At 42.3% G+C, this 14,385-nt stretch overlaps 1 protein-coding gene across 5 annotated transcripts in view; it reads left to right on the plus strand.

The window, feature by feature from the left end:
- Positions 1-14,385, plus strand: part of TANC2 (tetratricopeptide repeat, ankyrin repeat and coiled-coil containing 2) — a 315,530-nt gene that overhangs the window by 83,762 nt on the left and 217,383 nt on the right. For all 5 annotated transcript variants that reach the window (XM_060202531.1, XM_060202528.1, XM_060202527.1 and 2 more), the window contains one exon: positions 4,939-5,010. Coding sequence is in view for 4 of the 5 variants with exons in the window: in XM_060202528.1 (XP_060058511.1) it covers positions 4,939-5,010 (72 nt within the window). In the remaining variant the exon portion in view is untranslated. The remainder of the gene's footprint in view (positions 1-4,938; positions 5,011-14,385) is intronic.

Below are 14,385 nucleotides of genomic sequence, written 5' to 3' on the forward strand. Positions count from 1 at the left end.
CTTGAAATCTGAAAGCAAAATGTAATTAGACATTCTTAAAACTTTGTAGTTTTATTTCACAGTTTTCCTTCTATAAAAGTAAACTTTTTTCCTTTTCTGTTATATTGCTTCACATAACCTCCAACGATTTTGTGATGTCTTTCTCCAGTACCCAACTGTTTACTGCTTCCTGGGGCTTTATTGACAAGTTCTTTTGGGTAGTTGTGTAGTGACTGTAAGTGGAGTAGGTCTTATGCAGAGGGCTGCTGCATTCTCTCGTTCTGCCTGTACCTGTCTGTACTTTGTGACGTTCCGTATTTGCTTCATTCTATATTCGGAGGAAATGAATCACCTGCCAGAAGATTTTGGTGGGCTGCTGATTTACTCCCATAGAATGTTTATGGAAAGTAGTTGTCTATGCAGATTTTTAAATGGGTTTGATGATATTCAAAACCCAATTCTAGTATCAGATTCAATTTGGATAAATGATATACCTGTTAGCTTTTAATGAAAATTGAAGCTAGGTTACTCTATAATTTACTGTGACCTTCAAAATGTGTTATTTTAGCTAGGTACTAGAATGCCAAGACTAAATCATATCCTTAGTGGCACTTGGTATGGGATGAAAAGTCAGATCTTGTTATACTCCCCTGTGTATTTGTATGTGCCTTACATGTATAAGAATTTTAATATATATATGTATATATATATGTATATATATATATATATATATATATATATATATATATATATCCATCTCCACACATTTTCCTGGTATGTAGAGGTAGTGATCCAAAGGTTGTAGGTGTGATCTGTTAAGAGCCACGGAGCTTCACTTGGCAAAGCTGTCTGCAGACGCCTCCCTTGCTCACGGGGAGTGCTGACATGTAGCCTGTGATGAGCAGTGCAGACTCCTGTTTCTTCAAGGTGGTTCTGGGCAGTTCTTGGATTCTGTTCCCAAAAGATCACCGACAGAGAGCCAAGAAAAAGATCCTTGAGTCTGTTCTATCATTAAACTTTCAGTGACCCTGGTGTAGAGCCCTCCTGTCATCTTCAAGGCCTTGCTTTGCACACAGATTGCTTTGGTGAACTTCCTCTCTGGTCTCCCTGATCATAGATCAGACATTGGCAAACCATTCCCACTGCCACTGCCTGCTTTTTTTTTTTTTTCTTTTCCCTCCAGGGTTATTGCCGGGGCTCAGGACAGGACGAACCCACTGCTCCTGGAGGCCATTTTTTTCCATTTTTGTTGTTGCTGCTGTTGTTGTTGGATAGGACAGAGAGAAATGGAGAGAGGAGGGGTAGACAAAGAGGGGGAGAGAAAGACAGACACCTACAGACCTGCTTCACCGCCTGTGAAGCAACCTCCCTGCAGGTAGAGAGCTGGGGTCTTGAACCTGGACCCTTGTGTGGGTCTTTATGCTTCGTACTATGTGTGCTTAACCCAGTGCGCCACTACCCCCCAACTGCCTGTTTTTATATGGCTTACTAAGAGTGGTCCTTACATATCGAAAAATGGTCAAAAATACTAGAAACATATTCTATGATATGTGAAAATTATATGAATATCCAATTTCAGTGTCCATAATTAAAGTTTTATTGGAACAGAACCTCTTTTATTCAGCCAGGATTGAAAACCATACGTGTAGTTTTTTAATTGTCGTATTCCTCCACATTATTTCAAAGGATACCTTTAAAATGCAAGTCACCAAAGCAAAGGCTCTGGGGAAGGAGGAAGAGGCTGGGCTAGGGGACTCTGCAGTCCTGGTGCCTGATGGTGGAAGGGACCTACTGGGGGGAGAATGTTCTAAAACACCTGGCATGGGAAGATGAGAAACGCACCTATGTGTCAGCTGTGAACTACGTACACCCCCCGTAAAATGAGGGAGATAGTAAAATGCAGTTTATGTTAGGTAAGTGTTCTTAAAGATATTTACATGCACTAAGCCTGTAGTTAGGGTTCATTCGTTTTTCACAAGATTATTTCTGTGAATATGTTGTCTAATGTGTGTTCTGCACGATCAGCTAATAATGTTTCTATTTCAAGTTCAATTGACAAGAGCAGTTCAAATACCTATGGAATGAGCATTAATATCTTCATTAAAAAATAGAAAGCTTCATGTAGTACTTAGAAAGGGTTAACTTTTATTGTTAAGGCAGCATTTTTCTTGAACTCACTGTAAAGTATATGTAATTAAATTTGCATACAGAGAAGTGGGAAACGGATGCAAAATGGAGCTCTTAGTCACCTCGGCATGTTAATAGAGTCTCAGGTCCTAAACCTTATCCCAGGTACATAGACTGCCGGCCAGGAGACCCGGGGGAAAGCTGCCGACGTGCTGTTAGCGGCCCCCAGACGCTAAAGAGAAGGTAGGCCTTTGCTGTTGGCCGAGTAGCACTCAGCAAGGCCTCCATACTGATACTCGACGTGAGTATTTGACTCACGTGTGTGTGCTCGAGCTGAGACTTGTGTAAAGATAATGGACTTGAAAAATAATCTGTGTAATGAACTTGGTACTGAACTAGAGGTTTAGAGCTGGTTGGGGGAGAGCACAGCGTTGTGGTGGGAGCGGTGTGGGACAGACCTCTGCAGACTTACAACTTTGTAAACTATTATTAAGTCACTGATAAAAATAAAGTGATCCTTCCACTAAAAATAAATGAACAACTAACTCAATAAAAACAATCGAACATGTGAATCCTGTAGCTAAGAATAGTCAGTATAACTGCAAGAATAGTCCTTTGTTAAACTTGCTCGTAGCTGCTGCTTCTTCTCACTGTGGATTTACAGATTGTTAGTGGAGATGTAAAAGGAGACAAAGGGAAAATGTTTCCCCAGATCGCTTTGTTGAGGAAATGTCGATTTGTGAGACTGTGACAAATCTCGTAGATCTGTTGTTCAGACTAACAAAGGAGGTCTTTTAATATCTTATTCCTCTTCATATTTCTGTGTGTTTATTCTATGGATCTGAATAATTTTCTATTTAACCCAGAGTTTTAAAGTTATCTTACACAACTAAACCAGTGGTAGATTTATAGCGGCCACTATGTTAAATCAATAACTTGCATTTTCAATCTTAAGTCTGGTGTGTGTTCCTCAGTCTGCTTGTTTGCTTATTGGCTAGAGACAAGGAGTCAAGGGGGAAGAGGGAGATAGTGTAAGACACCTGCAGCACTGCTTCACCAGGGGCTTGAAGCTGGTCTTTTTGCATTTTGCACTTTACCTGGTATGCCATGGCCTGACTGGTGATTTCACTATGCTTATTTTGATGAAACGGTTGCTCTGTTTATATTAGCAAAATTGAATGTTTTTGATATAAATTTTAAAATGTACCTTTTCTTAAATCATATCGACATATGCATTGTTATTTATATCTTTAAATGAAGATAGGTACAGTTAGGGCTGGAGGAATAACATAGTGCTTATGCAAGAACACTCTCGCGCCTGAGGCTCTGAGGTCCCAGGCTCAGTCACCAGCACCGCCATAAGCCATAGCTGAGCAGTGCTCTGGTCCCACCCTCTCTGTATATCTCTGTCATTAAAATAGAATAAATAGGGGGCTGGGCAGTAGTGCAGTGGGTTAAGTGCACATGGCACGAAATGCAAGGACAGGTGTAAGAATCCCGGTTTGAGCCCCCGGCTCCCCACTTGCAGGGGGGTTGCTTCCAAGTGGTGAAGCAGGTCTGCAGGTGTCTGTCTTTCTCTCCCCCTCTCTGTCTCCCCCTCCTCTCTCAATTCCACTCTGTCTTATCCAACAACATCAATAATAACAAGGACAACAAAAATGGGAAAAAATAGCCTCCAGGAGCAGTGGATTTGTAGTGCAGATACCTAGCCCCAGCGATAACCTTGGGGGTAAAATAGAATAAATAAATAAATAACTTTAAAATAGATGTATAGTTTTGGTTGCTTTTCAAAAGTGGTATCAAACCCAAAGTAAACTTTTTCTTGTGTGACTTTTAAAATTATGACAGAACAAGATCAAGATTTTTTGATGTTTATGATCTATACAGCTCTTGTAGTTTTATTGTTTTTTATTGATTGATTTTTTTCTTTCTTCTAAAACATGTAAATTGTGGTATGGGAGATGGTGCAGTGGATAAAGCATTGGACTCTCAACCATAAGATTCTCAGTTATTCTCTAACCTCTCTCTCCCTCTCTCATATCAACAAAAAGATAAATTTATAAAACATGTAAATGTTATAAGAGAACTTGTAGAGAGTGTATTTTATTGATATTACATGACAAGGTAGAACTCCTGAAGTCCTGTCTCTCCTTTGAGGATTCTCCTGCTGAGGCTGAAAAATATGGAATGCTTTCCTGAATGTTTGCATTATCCTTGCACAGGGCCCTTCAGAGGACCAGGTCAGGAGAGAGGTGAGAAAATTATCCCAACTGCAGTATCACCATTGAAAGAGCAAAGCATGCATTAACGCTCCAACTTTTACAGCAAAAAGGATTGATGTGGGATACACTCCAGAAAAGGTTTTCCACCCTCTCTCTCCTGGCCTGGCCCCACAGGGCCCTGTAGTCTTTTCTGTGTCTTTCCAATTTTAGTTTATGTGCTGCTGAAACAAGTAAGTGCAGATTTATTACAGTGAAACATACAGCCCTACAGATTACTTGACATACTTTAGGTAAATAGACCAGCAAATTAAAATTTAAACATTGCTTTATTAAAGTTTCTTAACTGTCATTCTTTGTTGACCTTCTGAGTTGATAACTTTTCTTCACTGTACCCAGAGCATTTATGTGCAGGGTAGGAAAAGAGTAGCTTCACCTTCTTTCTTTGGGGCTTCAGAAGGGAGTGGAGACCGTTCTCACCAAAGTCAGGGTCAGAAGCTTTGATTTATATAGGAAAAGTTCACAGACATTTCATGAGTGAGATCATCATGGGTTAAAAGATACTTTATTATTACATTACCTATTTGCTTATGCGCTTTCTCATTTTACACAGATGGAGGAAGCGAGGAAGCGCAAGATCGAAGACAGTCAAGTGTAGACTCTCGCCAAGGCCGCTCTGGGCAAGGTAAATGTTTATGAAATGTCGTTTGAGATTTTAGAAAGAAGCAGCCATTTCTTTCTACTACTTAATCTGAGGAATGGGGTTCTCACTGGGCATAGTTTAAAAATTCTGATTTCTAGGGAGTCGGCGGTAGCACAGCGGGTTAAAGCACATGGTGTGAAGTGCAAGGGCCGGCATAAGGATCCTGGTTCGAGTCCCCGGCTCCCCACCTGCAGGGGAGTCACTTCACAGGTGGTGAAGCAGGTCTGCAGGTGCCTGTCTTTCTCTTCACCTCTCTGTCTTCCCCTCCTCTCTCCATTTCTCTCTGTCCTATCTAACAGTGATGACATCAATAACAACAACAACAATAAAAACAACAAGGACAACAAAAGGGAAAATAAATAAATATAAAAGAAATTTAAAAGAAATTATGATTTTTCCTTCTAGGGCTTTAATAGTTTGAGTATCATAGCTTTAATGTAATATTTAAAAACTGTCTCCTGTCATTTTTAAAAAATATTGTAAGATTTCAAATACTTTTGAAGCATTGTGGTGTGTTCTGCATATCACTTTTTTAAAAAATGTTTATTTATTTATTCCCTTTTGTTGCCCTTGTTGTTTTTTATTGTTGTAGCTACTACTGTTGTCATCGTTGTTGGATAGGACAGAGAGAAATGGAGAGAGGAAGGGAAGACAGAGGGGGAGAGAAAGACAGATACCTGCAGACCTGCTTTACGGCCTGTGAAGCGACTTCCCTGCAGGTGGGGAGCCGGGGGCTCAAACCAGGATCCTTATGCCGGTCCTTGCGCTTTGTGCCACCTGCGTTAACCCGCTGCGCTACAGCCCGACTCCCTGCATATCACTTTTGGTATGCAATCAAAAGTATTTTTTTTTTTTTTACTATTTATTTATTTATGAGAGAGAAAGCATCACTCTGGTACAGGCAGTGCTGGAGATTGCATTCAGGACTTCATACTCATGAGTCTGTCCTTGGGCATTCCAGTTGTTAACACATTTTTTTGTTGTTATTGTAAATAGTGCTGCTGTTACCCTAGGGTGGTCCCAAAGGTGGCGCCAGTCAGGGTGTGTGGGTGTGTGTATGTGTGTGTGTTAGTGACGCCTAGAGAAGAATCTCCAGGTTGTATGATAGAGCCATTTCCAACATGCTGTGGAATCTCTGGATTGTCTCCACGCGAGGAGGACTGAGTCACCTTCCCACCAGCAGCATAGGCGTGTTCTTTCCCCTTACACTCTCATCAGCCCTTGTTTCTGGGCTTTCTGATGTAGGGCATTCTCACAGGTGTAAAGTGGTGTCTCATTAATGTCTCGACACAGCAACTAATTTATCTCAATGTAGGCCGAAATAATAGAGGCAGGAGAGTCTTTTCAGTAACTGATGTTGGAAAGATTGGGTTGACCTGTGCAGAAGAATGGGACAGACTCTACCACATGTCATCATTCCAAATGAATCAAAGACTCGCTCACTTATGTGTGCAGAAACCTCCAAATGCATAGAAGAGAACATTAGCAGAGCTCTCCACAGTCTTTGCTTTGGGAAGATCTTTGAAGACTCCAACCCAACAAGGAAAACAAGAACAAACAAGCAGAGAAGCTTCTACACAGCAAAAGGAACCATCACCAAAACAAAAAGATGCCCTGCCGCATGGGAGAAGGTCTTTACATGCCATGCATCAGACAAAGGGCTCATAATGAAAACATATGGAACTCACAAAACTAAGCAACAAACAGCAAACAACCCCATTAAGAAATGGGAAGAAGGGCAGGGGTAAATAGCATAATGGTTTTGCAAACAGGCTCTCATGCCTGAGGCTCCAAAGTCCCAGGTTCAATCCCCTGCACCATAAACCAAAGCTGGGCAGTGCTCTGGTAAAGAGGGAAAGAGAGAGAGAGAGAGAGAGAGAGAGAGGGAGGGGGGGAGAGAGAGAGGGAGAGAGAGAGAGGGAGAGAGAGAGAGAGGGAGAGAGAGGAAGAGAGAGAGAGAGAGGGAGAGAGAGAGAGGGAGAGAGAGAGAGGGAAAGAAAGGGGGGAGAGAGAGAGGGAGAGAGAGAGGGGGAGAGAGAGAGAGAGAGGTGAGCAGAATCTTCATCAAAGATACCTAGATGACCAACAAACATGACAAAATGCTCAGAAGTCAGTGTCTCACCCTTCCAGATGCTGTGCGCCAGTGCTCCAGTGGCCCTTCAGCTAAGTCTGTTGGGCTTCCCCAGTTCACAACCCCCACCCACAACTCCTTTGTTAACCTTCATTTTTGCAACCCAGGGTCACACCTGTTGCTGCCCTTTGTCCTCCTCCTTGGTTGCCCCCTATGCGTGAGGTATTTTCATTTTTATGTACATCGTTTAGTATTTCTTACACGTCCGGTTTAACGGATCCCTTTAGCCTATGATTCTCTGGAAACCTTTTCATCTCTCCTTCAAGTCTGAGTAACAGCCTAGTAGGACAAAAGTTTGAGCATATTCTGTGAGTCCCTTCTCTCTTAGTGTTCCTATGGAGAAAACAGGACAGCTGATACTCGAGCCAGTCCTGTCTAGTAGAAGCTTTTCTGCTTGCTCCAGTCAGGTACACTTATCTTTGCTGTTCGATGCGGACCGTTCTGCTTGGAAATCAGTGCTCTAAAACGAGTGAGTCAGTCTGCCTGTGGTCTGTTTCACGTGGTCGTAGATTTGAATTGCCAAGAAGTGTTAGTTATTTTTGCATCTGTGTTCAGTGTGGAGTGCTGATCTCTACTTACCTTATGATGTCTTTGTTTGTGTATCAATGTAATTCTGACTTCCTAGAATAAGTTGAAAGGTGAGAAATATGGCTTCTTTACAGTTTCTTTAGATAATTTGTGTGGAATTGATACTGTGTCATTCTTAAGCATGTGACAGAATTTCTTAGAGAAGCCATCAGGGTTTGGAATCTGTGGCAGTTTTAAAATACAATTTAAATATCTTTAATACGTATTGCGCTATCCAAATTCTGTCTATCTCAAGGAACCTTTGAAAGATTGTAGACTCTGTATTGATGTGATTCCTTGCTTTCCTGATACAGGATGTCTGGGTGTTCAGTTTTACTGTCTTGAGCAAAAGAGTTACTTTTAATTTTATTTCATTTTCCATAATGGTTTCCCATTTTCTAGCATTGATTCCCACTTTGCCCTCTATTTCCTTTCTTCTGCTACTTTGAATTTAATGTATCTCTTTTAGTAGTCTCCTAAGGTCAAAAACTGAGGTCACTGGTGGTGGCACTTTCTTTTCTAATACGGATTTTAGGTCTATCAACTTCCCTCTACACAGTACTTTAGCTTCATTTCAGAGAATGTTATGAGTAGTGTTTCCATTCTCATGTAGTTTAAAATAAATTATTTGGGGGGCCAGGTGGTGGTGCACCTGGTAGAGCGCACACACTGCAATGCTCAAGGACCCGGGTTTGATCCCCCAGTCCCCACCTGCAGGGGGAAAGCTTTGCAAGTGGTGAAGCAGGGCTGCAGGTGCATCTCTGTGTCTCTCCTTCTCCATCTCCCCTTCCCTCTCTATTTCTGACTATCTCTATCCAATTAATAAATAAAGATAATAAAAAATAAAAAGACACATTAATGTTAGTACTAGTATGTGTAGCTGAGGCCTCATTCATGTGCTGTTTCACCCCTCCAGGCTTTTTCTTTTTTTTTTTAATGATTTTTAAATTTTTTATATTTATTTATTTATTCCCTTTTGTTGCCCTTGTTTTTTATTGTTGTTGTAGTTGTTGTTGTTATTGATGTCGTTGTTGTTGGATAGGACAGAGAAATGGAGAGAGGAGAGGAAGACAGAGGGGGAGAGAAAGACAGACACCTGCAGACCTGCTTCAGGCTACTTTTTCATCCTGATAGACAGACAGTGGGAGAGAAAGCACAGCACTGGTGCTGCCTCAGTTGCCTTAGCATCTCCCCTGCAGTGCCTGGGCTGGAGCCTGGGTTGCATGCACAGCAGCGCAGTCACCCCATCCTCAAGACACACTTACTGTCACTAGTGAGACAGAGACAGAGCTGCACCCTGGCATATGCTCTAGTGCAGATTGAACTTGCCGCCTCATAGATATGAGTCCTGAACTCTGCTGCCTCCCTGTCAACTGTTTGCTTAAAATCCTACTACATTTATGCATTTATAGACAGAACAAAACTGGGGGGGGGGGAGAGGAGAAAGAAAGAAAGAAAGAAAGAAAGAAAGAAAGAAAGAAAGAAAGAAAGAAAGAAAGACATCTGCAGCACTGCTTCACTGCTTATGAAGCTTCCTCTCTCCAGGTGGGGTCCAGGGGCTTGAGCCAGGTCCTTGTGCCTGGGAACACCTGCATTTTCACCTGGTGGCCCCTCCTTGGGCCTCTTCAAACACTCTCACAATGGCCTTCTGACTTTCTGTCTAACCTGTACATTACTTGGATGTGTATTAATGTAGTTTCTAAGCACTTGAGAACCTTTCAGGGAACTTTCCTTTTACTGGCACATGAGATGATTTAATTGTGGTCAGGGAGCACACTTAGTGTGAGTCAAATCATTTTGTACTAGGCTTGTTTTATGGCCCAGGAATGATGTCGCTGAGAATGTTGTGTGTGCCCTTGAGCAGGGCGTGTATTATGCTGTGTGGGGTGGAAGGTCTCAGGGCATGTCGAGTGAGGCTCGTGCCCCGACTGTCTTTAGTTCTCTGATTTTCTCTCTGCTTGTCCTGTCCGTTGGGAAAGGAATATTGAAACCTCAGACTGTACGTGTGGACTTAACCTATTCCTGCTTACAGTTCTGGCCACATGCTGCTGCCATCTGGTCAGAAAGGACTGCCCTTTCTCAGAGATTCCTATACCCCTCTGCTACACGTAGTACACTCAGTAGTGAAATTGACTGGCCTGGGGACACAGCTGGTGGACAAAGGCAAAACGAGAACCAGAAGCCAGCAGACATAGCTCAGTCAGTCTGCTCTGGAGTTGCCTGTCCATCCCTTGCCTTGCTCTCTGCTGAATGGAGAGAGACAGCTTCTCTAAACATCTTTGGCTGTCTTTGGGTGCTGTTCTGGAATTTGCTTTTCCTTAGAATGGGGGTCTAGGGACGCTGGGGGAAAATGGCAAGTGCTCCACTGAATCAGTTGCTCTTGACTTATAGTCTCTTTCTACAATTTGCCTCTCTCTCTTTCTCTCTCCGGGGTTATTATGGGGCTCGGTGCCTGCACTACAAATCCACTAGTCCTGGAGGCCACTTTTCCCATTTTTGTTCCTCTTGTTGTGATTGTTGGACAGGACAGAGAGAAATAGAGATGGAAAGACAGACACCTGCAGACCTGCTTCACCGCTTGTGAAGTGACCCCCCCTGCAAGTGAAGAGCTGGGGGCTCCAACCGGGTGCCTTGCACTGGTCCTTGCACTTTGCGCCACGGGTGCTTAACCTGCTGCGCTACCACCCGGCCCCTGCTGCTATTTATTTCTCAGAGTCCTCAAATTACTGTCCCATTGCTTAACGGAAGTTTCAGTTTTATTCAGGTGTGTTAGTTATAGTCAGTTAAGGTAGTTAAGGTCTTTTTTTTTTAAAAAAAAATTTATTTATAAAATGGAAACACTGACAAGACCATAGGATAAGAGGGGTACAGTTCCCAACACCAGAACTCCATATCCCATCCCCTTCCCGGTAGCTTTCCTATTCTTTATCCCTCTGGGAGTATGGACCCAGGGTCATTTAAGGTCTTTTCTATATCTTAATACATAACCCTTCTATTTTATTATGATATTTTGTGTTTGCCCATCCAGAGGTCTGATAGTTCAAAGTAGTTAATGATTGATATGCCAAAAATATCAACCAACTGGATGCTGTTGTATTCAGAACAAATTGGCACTTTAGACAGTTGATGCTGCATATAACAAGTAGTATAAGAGCTGGCGACCTGCTCAGCCTTATGGTGGACGCAGTTCCCACCTAATTCCTCCACGTCTCCAGTAAGGGCACACATGAAGTCATCTCGGGGGGGGGGGGGGTCACCAGGGGAATGATAAGAATAGCGGGTGGTGCACTCCCTAAGCGGTCTTAACCCTAGATACAGACAGGGCCCGCGAGACAGACAGGGCGTATACGGACATGTGTCCACAAGGTAGGGAGACATACACCTGAAGCAAAGTGCACAACAGTTTGCAGTGAGTCGATAGTTGTAGCAAGCGAGTAGAAAAACCTACAAAGACACCATAAAGTACCTAATGAAATAGTTTCTACTTAGACCTAGGTACCCTCCTCACCTACCTCCTATTACACATCCCTCAATCACTCCAAAGCTCACCTTGTCAGACAATGTAAGGACGACAAAAGCTGAATAAGGGCAAGAGACGGACAGACTTTACTGATGAGTCTTTAGTCACTGCCAGGCCACCCCATCAGCTGGGGCCCTAGTCAGGGAGTCCTGGGGTTCCCACACAGACATGATGGGCCTAGACCTCTAACAGATCCCTCGCACCACTGTCACTGGTCATCTCCATCAAGAGCAACATAATGGACATGTTTGTGGACCCCTATAGGACCTTGCCCTCAATGTGGATCAATAATGGTAGGGGCTGTCCCATTCTCCAAAGGGAGGTTGGACAACATACTCTACCACTTGAGGAAGGCAGGTCCTATAATGAGTGCAGCCTGGAATGTCCCTACCCGTGACCACAGAATGCCAGCTCAGACCTACAGGGATACAGAAGTTACATAGGTTCCTGTGCTGAATATGAGCCCCCGATCAAATCTGTGGGGTTTACAGTTAACAATATTTAAACATTTTTCCCATATTTGGGAGCTAATCTCTGCCCCGATACAGCTTTCTAGTCCTTTTTCAAACTATTGACACCATCTTCCAGACAATACCTTGGGTCTACCTGCATATTAATGTCAGGCTCAGGCAAAAACTAGTAAGGTCATGGGCCCCTTGGAATATACCTAAAATAGACTCACTGGCTTTTTCCAAAACGGAGACCCCAAATCTTCGACTAGTGTGCGCAGCTGTTGGTAGCTTTTTGTCAGGTTCCCAGCTGTCTGTTGACTGGTGAAATGAGGCTCTTGAACTCCCCTGTCTAATCTCAGAATGATCTTTAATGCCAGCTGATTATTTTCTGCCTTCCAGTCCAGTATATAGTAGGGACTCAGATAGTGTCATTTCACCCCGTACACTTTGGTTGTGATGTGGATGAGAAGACAGAAGACTCCCAGCTGAAGCGGAGCGAAACAACATTATTTGGGTCCTTGTTTACTTCTCTATTGTTTTGCTTAAAGTTGCAGTTTTTAAGACCCTGTCAACAATTTTAAGTGAGGACTGACTGTTCAATATATAAGAGGGTTATAGGGCCAGTTTACCAGGTAGTGTGCACACTTTCAAATATACTGTTTTCTCAAGTGACCTCATCCAAAAATGGGGAGAGGATATGAGCAGAATATTCTCCATAGAAAAGATGGAAAATGCCAATAAATGTGAAAAAATGCTCAAAGTTATTGTTTGTCAGAGAAATGTAGATAAAGACAACAATGAGATACCACTTCACTCCTGTGAGAATGTCACACATCAGAAAAGGTAACAGCAGCAAATGCTGGAGAGGCTGTGAGGGCAAAGGAACCTCCTGCTCTGCTGGTGGGAATGTCAGTGGGTCCAACCCCTATGGAGAACAGTCTGGAGAACTCTCAGAAGGCTGTAAATGGACCTACCCTATGATCCTGCAATTCCTGTCCTGGGGATAGATCCTAAGGAACCCAACACACCCATCCAAAAAGATCTGTGTGCAGCTATGTTCATAGCAGCACAATTTGTAATAGCTAAAACCTGGAAGCAACCCAGGTGTCCAACAACAGATGAGTGGCTGAGAAAGCTGTGGTCTGTATACACAGTGGAATACTACTCAGCTATTAAAAATAGTGAATTCACTTTCTTCACCCCATCTTGCATGGAGCTTGATGGAATCACATTAAGTGAGATAAGTCAGAAACAGAAGGATGAATGTGGGATGATCTCACTCCCAGGCAGAATTTAAAAGATAAGATCAGAAGGGAAAACACTAAGCAGAACCTGGACTGGAGTTGGTATATTGCACCAAAGTCAGAGACTCTGGGGTGGGGGTGGGGTTTAGGTCCTGGAACAGGATGACAGAGGACCTAGTGGGGGTTGTATTGTTATGTGGAAAACCTGGAAATATGCATGTACATATTATTATATTTACTGTTGACTATAAAACATTAATCCCCCAATAAAGAAATTTAAATAAATAAATAACCAAACATACTATTTTCTAATTCCTTCCCTTGAAAATATGTTAAATTCTTAGGAGAAATAAGATTCTCTTGGTCTTAAAACACACACTAGTCATTCTTCAGTCTAGTAAATGCTTGAAAAGATTTATTATAAAACCAACTAGTGTCTTAAAAAAACCCAGTGTCTTCTTTATTTTTAGATACAGTTACCTCTCTCTTTTAAATATTTATTTATTTTAACTTTTTTTGCCCTTGTTTTTCATTGTTGTTGTAGTTAATTATTGTTATTGATGTCATCATTGTTGGATAGGACAGAGAGAAATGGAGAGAGGAGGGTAAAACAGAGAGGAGGAGAGAAAGACAGACACCTGCAGACCTGCTTCACCACTTGTGAAGCGACTCCCCTGCAGGTGGGGAGTCGGGCTCAAACTGGGAACCTTAATACCAATCCTTGCGCTTTGTACCACCTGTGCTTAACCCACTGCACTACCGCTTGACTCCCTAAATATTTTTATTTACTTACTATTTGTTAGAGACAGAGATGTTGAGAGGGTAGGGGAGATAGAGAGGGAGAGAGACAGAAAGACCCCTGCAGCCCTGCTTCCCACTCATGAAGCTTCCCTCTGCCGGTGGGGACCAGGGGCTTGAACACTGCATCCTTGAACACTGTAGCATGTGTGCTCAACCAGGTGCACCACTGCCTGCCCCCTCCAACAGTGTTTTCTTTTATAGAGTGGTAGTGAAAATCATTTCTATAGTCACTATGACATTTTTTTCTCAGTGTATCTGCTATAAAGGTATTGCCAATATATAGGATTATTTTACTTTAGTAGTTTACCCTTCTGAATTAAAAATTCAGAATATGAATCAATATCCTGTAAGCCCACCATCTTGTAAGCTACTGTAAATTACAGTAAATAAATAAGTATTGAAAACATTTCTCCTAGAAAACATGCCTATGTATGGTTTAAATAAATAAGCAAATAATTACACAGATATTGATGATAAAAATAAAATTTAAAAATCATTTGGCTTTTGATATGGAATGCTGTAGAGACAAAATAGCAAAGCTAACATCTAAGAATACACCACATTTGCCAGGCCTGGTGAAGTGCTTTCACATATAATTCAGAATAATCCTGTGAAGAAAGTAACTTTTTAGTGTGGCAGTAC

This window comes from Erinaceus europaeus, chromosome 12, assembly GCF_950295315.1.
Source record: "Erinaceus europaeus chromosome 12, mEriEur2.1, whole genome shotgun sequence".
Lineage (NCBI taxonomy): Eukaryota > Metazoa > Chordata > Mammalia > Eulipotyphla > Erinaceidae > Erinaceus > Erinaceus europaeus.